The sequence below is a fragment of the Nematolebias whitei genome, chromosome 19 (assembly GCF_014905685.2).
Source record: "Nematolebias whitei isolate Nwh7 chromosome 19, NemWhi1, whole genome shotgun sequence".
NCBI classification, from domain to species: domain Eukaryota; kingdom Metazoa; phylum Chordata; class Actinopteri; order Cyprinodontiformes; family Rivulidae; genus Nematolebias; species Nematolebias whitei.
This window is the reverse complement of record NC_056516.1, coordinates 32475925-32484914: the sequence shown is the minus strand read 5'-3', so window position 1 is coordinate 32484914 and position 8990 is coordinate 32475925. Positions and strand designations below refer to the sequence as shown.

At 39.8% G+C, this 8990-nt stretch overlaps 2 protein-coding genes across 2 annotated transcripts in view; both read right to left on the bottom strand.

Moving 5' to 3' along the window:
- LOC119425701 (gastrula zinc finger protein XlCGF57.1) overlaps window positions 1-316 on the bottom strand; it is a 5912-nt gene extending 5596 nt beyond the window's left edge. The window contains exon 1 of the mRNA XM_037693243.1: window positions 49-316. Coding sequence (XP_037549171.1) covers window positions 49-154 — 106 coding nt within the window. The 5' untranslated portion in view covers window positions 155-316. The remainder of the gene's footprint in view (window positions 1-48) is intronic.
- Window positions 317-6175: 5859 nt separating this feature from the next.
- LOC119425483 (zinc finger protein 501-like) overlaps window positions 6176-8990 on the bottom strand; it is a 14037-nt gene continuing 11222 nt past the window's right edge. Inside the window, exons 2-3 of the mRNA XM_037693011.1 lie at window positions 6451-7638; window positions 6176-6333 (exon numbers count right to left, since the gene is read on the bottom strand). Coding sequence (XP_037548939.1) covers window positions 6176-6333; window positions 6451-7638 — 1346 coding nt within the window. The remainder of the gene's footprint in view (window positions 6334-6450; window positions 7639-8990) is intronic.

Genomic DNA, 8990 nt, shown 5'->3' with positions numbered 1-8990 from the left:
CAACTAAACATAATCACATTCAACATAAAATAATAAAAAGATACAAACCTATTATATGCAGTTTATGGTCGGGACTGAACGCTGCATCTAAGACTTGGTTTCCTTCAGGTTTTTCCTGTTCGAGAGCAGCGCTACTTCCAAAACCCTCCGACATTTCTTCCTCCTCTGCATCCAGGTGCTGTTTAAGCTGCTGTCTCCACTTCTCTTCCGTTCATCAACGTTTACCGAGCTGTTACAGCTGAATATAACTTTAAACTACTATGACCAGCAGCAGAAAAGAACAGTGCTTATATCCCAACGAAACATGGACGTACGTACGAAACAGAACTGCTTCCGCTCGCTGCAGGGAGTCATTTCCGTTATCAGCTGGCCTTCAAAATAAGAGCTAAAACGGAACTGTTCTTCAGTACTTCACAGAGCAACTTGTATATTTCAGTGAATTCAGACCCATCTAATGCAATTTAAGAAGAATTAGTATTTAATTTTAAAAAGGTGAAGTAAACTCTTTGAGTAATTAAAACTCAGGGTATAACCACATTTAATTTTTGTTTGTTTAAAAATAAATATTTCTTAGTAAAATACCCCGGAAGACCTGACCCCGTCAGGTCATCTGGACAGTTTCTTTTTTTTTTTTTTTGTGCTGAAACGTTTCGCCTTTGGTCCGGAAGGCGTCATCAGTCAAGGAAACACACAACAAAACTGATTCTTCCCCCAACAGCTTACTCCAATGTGGAACAAACCAGTTCTGCTTGTGATAAGATGGTCTCTTTGGTACGCCCCCTCCTCCATTGCCGGCCTTCTTCCTTGTTGACAGTCTTGTCAAACTGGTTGAAAACAACAAAGTCCAACAACAAAGAAACTGTCCAGATGACCTGACTGAAAAATGTTGGATTGTATACCTGGATTATTGAGCATGGACTTTGTTTCCCCGAAAGATATTTTCTTTAATGACAGGTTTAGACAAATTCTAGATGATAAAATTCCTCCATCCATCCATTATCTTTTACCCGCTTCTTCCTTTTTGGGTCACAGGGGTCACTGGTGCCCATGTTCAGCCATCACTGTGTGAGAGGCGGGTACCCCCAGGACAGTCTCCAGTCCATCACAGGGACACACAGAGACAAACGAGACAAACAACCATTCACTCTCTCACTCACACCTAGGGACAATTTAGAGTTACCAATCAGCCTAACATGCATGTTTTTGGTCTGTGGGAGGAAACAGGAGTACCCGGAGAAAACCCACGCATTCACGGAGAGAACATGCAAACTACACCCAGAAAGGCCTACGGACCAGGATTATTGAGCAACCTGATCACTGAGAGACAGCAAAATTCAGTTTTTGAAATTTAATCTTTGTTGATCAGACATATAAAAAACATAAGTGATTTTATTTATAACCCAACTACTGAGCATGACAGGATTTTATTTTTCATATAAAGCACCTTGTTTTTAGTTCACTCCTTTACATTTATTTGTTTTAAACATGATTTTTTAGTCATCTGATGTCCTTGACCATGTTATTTATTTATTTTTTTTCTTTTGTGGGGGCATAACATTTTAATGTACTTCTTTTTTTACACATACTTTTTCATTCAACCTTTATACAGGTTAGTATCATTGAGTCACGAGGACTCATTTTCAAGAGAGACCTGTTTTAAACAAAACCACAGATAAGGTACACTCAACAATAAACAGCCATAAAATGCATATAAAATAAAATAAAATAAAATAAATATATATGTAGTAATATAAAATGAAATAAAATAAAAATACAATATGAAACTAGGTAAAATACTATAAGCAGGATTGCACTGATTTTTGCATTGAACTTAATTGTTTAAAATCCCTTAGAAAGGTCAAAGTTGACAGCTTCAGATAATTTTACAAGGTGTTCCAGGTTACAGGAGCAGAGTAGGAAAAGGTCTTTTTGCCAAGTTCAGTCCGCACTGAGGGGACGCTGCACGTAATGAAGTCTGGAGAGTGCACGCTGTAGCTGCACTGACGACGTGACACGCAGGAGATGTTTGAAGGCAACAGCACAAAAAGTGATTTAAAGATGAAAATGTACCAGTGAAAGTGTCTGCGTGAAGTTGATGACCAATTGACCAATGAATATAGAGTGCAGTGATGCGTATCGTAGTTACAACCAGTTATGAATCTTAGCGCACCATGATAGACAGCGTCCAACAAGGTGCTTGCAGGAGCATTCATTTAAATAATGTCACCCTAATCAAGGGCTAGAAGTAGCAGCTACAAGACGTTTCCTAGCGTTCAAAGTTAAGTAAGATCAATTTCTGAAAAAGAAACCCAATTTTAATTTTAGTTTATCAAGTTTCCAACAAGCAGCTTAAAAGAAAGATGCACATCCACCAAGATTCCCAAGTATTTGTAAGAATCCACAAAAACAATAGGAACACCATTTGTAGATGAGATAGGAGGATGGACTGCTGTTACCAACTTTCTGTTTGAAAATAACTTCCCTGGGTTTTATTGGTTTCACTTCATCACTTGCTTTTACCAAGGGTGGAGGCTTTTCCCCTCCTCTCCCTCCTCCGCTTTGCTTTGCTGCTCTGTCCGGTCTGTGAATCTGCTTCTGAGCCTCTCTCTACATATCTTCCAAACGGTAATTTTGTGGATCTAGTCAGTTGGTCTCTCAATGCAATGGACAAAATTTTTCAGACAAGCTTCAGGCGAGCTGAACAGCCCGGACGACAAGTCTGCGATTGAGGATGTCAAAATTGCATTTAATTGGATTTATGATAATAGGTTTCCTGTTTTTGGAATTGTCTTATTCCTGGTTTATCAACATTCAACAAAGATGGCTGCAACTAATCTGGCCAGGTCAGGCTGCCGCCTATGTCAAGGTTTGCTCCGTGTCTCGTGCACCCAGACTATTGATTAGCAGACTGGATTGCAAACTGAATGGGATTTTCGAAAATCTCAGGCCATATGCGGCCCCTAAGACTCACTGGCAAGATAGATCAAATCTCGGGGAATATTCTTAGGCACGAATCTGTGGTGTGTCCACTTAATTTGGACGTTCGGAATCTACATGAGACCAATGTCACATCTAGACTGGACTATTGAAATGGTTTATTATCTGGGTGTCCAAATACTTCTTTAAAACGTCTTCAGTTGATCCAAAATGCTGCCAGAGTCTTAACTGGAGTTAGTAGGAGAGATCATATCTCTCCAGTTTTAGTTTTTCTCCATTTGCTCCCTGTCAAATCCAGAATAGAATTCAAAATCCTACTTCTAACCTACAAAGCTCTCAACAACCTGGCTCCATCTTATATTACAGATCTTATTGTTCCATATTTTCCTAACAGAGCACTTCGCTCTCAGGCTGCAGGTTTACTTGTGGTTCCTAGAATTTACAAAAACAGAACGGGAGGAAGATCTTTCAGTTATCAGGCTCCTCTCTTGTGGAACCAACTTCCAATCTCTGTCCGTGAGGCTGACACATTATCCAGTTTTAAAACTAGGCTTAAGACTTTCCTTTTTGATAAATCCTATAGTTAGGGTCGGCTTGGGTTTCCTGAGCTGTCCCTTAGTTATGCTGCTATATGCTTAGGCTGCTGGAGGACAAACTGACCACACTTTTCACTCTGCTACTGTCTTTACTTACTCTGCTCAACATTTGTAATTATTTTTTCTATCCTTAACATGTGTTTTTTGTCTTTCAGGTACACCTGGACCTGCCATTCTATGTTCGTCTGTCTCTCCTTCCTGTCCTCTCAAACCAGCCGGTCAAAGCAGATGGCCGCTTGTCCTGAGCCTGTTTCTGCTGGGGGTTTCTTCTTTTTAAAAGGGAGTTTTTCCTTTCCACTGTTGCCACTGTGCTTGCTCAGGATGGGAGACTGCAACAAAGTCAAGATTCAACGAGTCTGCTGGATTCCTTAGAACTTTACTAATTGGCTTTTATGTGTGTGAATGTTCCTGTAAAGTGCCCTGAGACAAGTTGTTGTGATTTGGCCCTATATAAATAAACTGAATTGAAATTGAATTGGGGGGGGCCGGAGCAATGCCGGGGTGGTGGGCGCATGTGACCCCGGGGTACATTTTGCGGCAGGGATTAGTTTTTCTCTCTTTTTTTTTTTTTGCACCATTCTCATTTATTCTCATTCTCATCCGGCAACTCTCAGTCTTACTAATAATAAAGTTATGAACAAATATGGCTGTCTTGTCATTTGGGGAGCCATGCCTGAACCGTGTCGCTTCCCTCTGCTGCTGAGAAACTCCAACACCTCCTCAGCTGGTGACGCTCTGGACGCTTGTCATCCAGAGCACGCATGCGACAGAGTATAAACTCAAAGCGAGAGCGTTGCTGCTCCTCTTCCTCTTTAATAATTTATCTTTTTTTTGTAAACCGCCACAAGACTCTTGGCAGCAGCATTTTGAATTAACTGAATACTTGGACACCCAGATAATAAACCATCGCAATAGTCCAGTCTAGGCAGATAAAAATTCAGTAAAGTTCTGCCTGACTTCAAAACAAACGTTGTTTATCTGCATTTGGCTCCCTCGGCTGGTCTTGCAGGCCACATTATCTCAATCCGCCTGGAGGCTATGTAATCTGACGCTCTGCCCCCTCCCTCAGATTGATGAAATCCCTTGTTTGACCTGAGGAAACCAGCTGAATAAACATTCCGTCATCATTTCAGGACTATTGGATTCGCACTGGCGTCCTTGGCCATTCCCTGACACCCCTCGAGAATGTTTACGGATTTCACCGGAGAGAACTGGCTGATTATTCCGTCCTTATCGGAACTCCTTCAGTGCCTCTGGGAGCGTCCTTGGACATTATCAACGCCCTTGTTGTCCCCCCCCTCCCCCCCCTGCAGAATGCTCTGTGCCACCATGTGCTGCGGGGTGTTTGTTTTTCTTCCTTATCAGGGCCTTTCTCAGGCAAGAAGAGTTTGATAGGAATTTTGTTTTTTGCCTCCAATGTCCTATATGTTCAGTTTCACTACTTTTTTGTCTGTCTAAACAGATCTCACTTGTAAATGGGTCTCCGAGGCTCAATGTGACTTATCTGTTTAAATAAAGGTTGAATTGGGGAAGAAAAAAAGAGCATTTAGCACCAATTTGACACAGAACAAACCTGACTGAATGATGTCAAATGCAGTAAAAGCTGGAAAACCTAAACTGTTTAAATACAACAATAAACAACTAGATAGATGGATGGATGGATGGATGGATGGATGCTTTATTGTCCCCAAGGGGAAATTTGTCTTGGACATCGTCCGGTAAACAAAGCTTCTTCCACAGTTAAATACACTGCAAACAATAAAATCATGTGAACACCACAATAATAATAATAAAAAACACCTATTGTTCAATAAAAACACATATTGCACATTGCCACATACATTCCAGCAATTAAACAAAACAACATATCAGCCCAGAGCATCAGCAGCATGACAAAAGACTATATGCCTACTTTATTTAACAATCTGATTGATGTAGGGACAAATTAATTTTTAAATCTGTTCAGTCTACAAGCACAGACTCTAAACCGTTTTCCAGATGGTAACAGTTCGTATTGTTAGTTGAGGATGTGAGCAGGGTCAGACAGCACCCCTGAGCAAGTCTGAGGACAGACTCATCAAAGATAAGACTGCAGGGAGGGACGGTCAGTCCTTCATATCACCTTCATTGCAGTTCCTTAAAAAAAAAAAAAAATTCACATGATGTCACACAATGAAAGAGTGGGTTTGAGGTGTGCCTTAAAATGGACCCACTGCTGTGTCTAATTCATTCAAGTGTTAATAATAATGTAACAAATGATTAATTAATGTTCAAACGTGTTCAAAATTGATTCAAACAGGGGGTTCCAACAGTTAATGCTGACGTTTTAATAACTCATGCACCGACTAGTACTTGAGTATGTTTGTTAATGACTCTCAGATACTACCACAACAAATGTTAGCCCAGTATCTGTACAAGTGATTGAGTTTCAGCTACTTTTGTGTTTTTTAGATCAGCTGATTGTAGCTACCATGTTCAATCAGGAAGACTCTATAAGTTAATCACTTATGGCTGTGCATCCACTGATTACTTGATGCAACTTTCATTAGATTTTGGCCAGTGGTGGGCTACAGGATTCTTGTGATTTCTGTACAGTTGCACTCGTCCATCTGTGGATCAGTTTCCAAACAGCAGCTTTAATGTCAGCTCAGCTCCTTGCTGCCGCCTGGACAGCGCTGCCGATGTGCTTTGGCCCACGACAGCTGGCAGAAGTGTTTATTGCAGCCCCTGCAGGTGTATGCTTCATCGTCAGTGTGGAGTCTCATGTGTGGTTTTACACTGTCTTTCCTTTTAAAAGTTGCTTTACACACAAAGCAACTGAAAGGTCTTTCTTTTGTGTGTGTCCTCATGTGCTTTGTCAAAGAACATTTCCTATGAAAAGCTGCCGTACAGGTGGAGCAGCTGAAAGGTCTCTCACCTTCGTGAAATCTCATGTGACGAGTTAAACGAACGGCCGCAGTGAAGCTCTGACTGCAGACCTGGCAGATGAATTTTGCTTCGCTGTGGATTTTTGCGTGTTGGACCAATTCTTCTTTCCTTTTAAAAGCTTCTCCACAGACGGAACAGCTGAAAGGTTTTTCTCCCGTGTGGATCCTCGTGTGATACACAAACGCCTGTTTCCATTTAAAAGCAGCCTTACAGACGGAGCATACATACGGCTTTTCTTCTGTGTGACATCTCATGTGCTGATGAAGACTTGCTTTGAAGCTAAAGTTTCGGCTGCAGACCGAGCAGCTGAACGGTTTCTCTCCGGTGTGAGTTCTCATGTGTTGCTTCAAAACGCTGTTTCTTATAAAAGCCACTGAACAAAGATGGCAGCTGAAAGGTTTCTCTCCACTGTGGATTTTCGAGTGTTCTGTTAGAGTTCTTTCACTTAAAAAAGGTGCACTACAGACGGAGCAGATGAAATGTTTTCCATCCGCGTGGACTTTTGTGTGTTCGACTAAATCTTGTTTCCACACAAAAGCCTTTTCACAGACTTCGCACATGTAAGGTTTTCTTCCTGTGTGACGTCTCATGTGCTGAGTTACCCATCCCTTCCTTCTGAAGTTCTGACCACAAACGGCGCAACTGAAAGGTTTCTCCTCACTGTGATTTTGCACATGTATTGTCAGAGCATGTTTATACACAAAAACTTGTTTACAGAGAGAACAACGAAAAGGTTTCTCTCCTGTGTGAATTCTTTGATGCCTTATTAAATATTTTCTAAGACTAAATGTTTCCCCACATTCTGGACAGCTGTGCGATTCCTTATTCTCACCAGCTACAGAGTGTTCATTACCTTTCTCAGAGTTTTTATCTGACTCAGATTCACTGCTCTCCCAGTGTCCATCACTGACATCCGTCTCTGAAGAGTCTGAGGTTTGATCTTCAGGATCTGCTCCAACAGAGCCTCTGACTGCGTCAGTCCCACTGCGATGAAGCTCTGAGGATGGAGACTGCTCTTCTGCATCTTCACTCTTTACTGGGACAGGACAGGAAATGAACTCAGTGATATCAGCCTCCTCCTCTTCCTGTTTAATCCGTGGGGGCTTCTGGTCCAGTCTAGGATTCCAATTCTGCTCAGGGAAAAACTCATTTTTGACCTCTAATAGCTTCTGGACATCTGCAAGAAACAAAAACATATTTTTCTTTTCAGAGGGCTTTTACAATGAAGCAAGATTAACAATTTAGCCAGCTGTACTGGGCCTAATGGGATTGTTTCCAGAATCATCAAAGGAACACTTTTTTAGAAACCTGTTAAATCACAATGGTAACCTAAGCTGAACTGATAACCTGCTTAAGCATCAACTACAGAGTCATTCCTGAGGAAATCCTAGATAACATGAAATCAAACTTTTAAACCTGGAAGCATAAGTTTGCCTACAAACTAAAACTCCTAATTTGCACTATAGGCCCAGCTCAGTTTCAGCTACAAAAAGAAAGAAGAAAGTCTCACATTACATTTGGTTTTGCTGAGAGGTCAAACTGTTTATATTGGACTTGCATAGCATTCCTTAAAGGAATGCACACCCAGCACCTTACATGACAAAATTTAAAACAAAGATATCACAAAGTTTCTTAGAGCTTGAAGTATGTGTTGGGAATAACTCTCAGCTACTACCACACTGAAGTTAATTATTTAAAAGATAACTGCGTTATAACTATTTAATGTTTATAAAGTAAACTATCTGTGGCAGCCATGTTGAATCAGGTAGGCAACATTCAAATATTATTTAATATTTTCTTTTTAAAACAAAAACGCTTCACAAGTGTAGATTTAAGTTAGCTTATTTAACGGTTGTGTAAACAGCACAGGATTAATACATTTATACTGAAAAAGCACCAAGTAAATATACACAGAGGCTGAAGAAGAAAATCTGTTCATCTAAAAAGTTAAAAAAAAAAAACAACATTTTGTTTAAAAAGAAAAACAAGTGTAAAAAATCTGTTTCACAAAATAAAAATGCTTAATATTTGGTAACAACTCTTAAGAATAATAGCCATCATTAATTCTCGTTTTTTAATGTTATGGTTTAGTTTTATTCTTGTTTTTAGTATTTTATCTTGTTTAATTGCACCTTGATTTATTGTTTTATAACACTACTTTTATTAATTGCATTTTTACTGTACTTTGTCTAAAACAGGCCTCTCTTGTAAATGAGTCCTCGTGACTCAGTTGAGACTAACCTGGATAAATAAAGCTTGAATGACTGAAAGAATGAATAACTGAATGAATGACTGAATGACTGAAAGAATGAATGACTGAAAGAATGAATAACTGAATGAATGACTGAAAGAATGAATGAATGAATAACTGAATGAATGACTGAAAGAATGAATGAATGAATGACTGAAAGAATGAATGAATGAAAGAATGAATAACTGAATGAATAACTGAATGAATGACTGAAAGAATGAATGAATGAATGACTGAAAGAATGAATGAATGAATGACTGAAAGAATGAATGAATGAA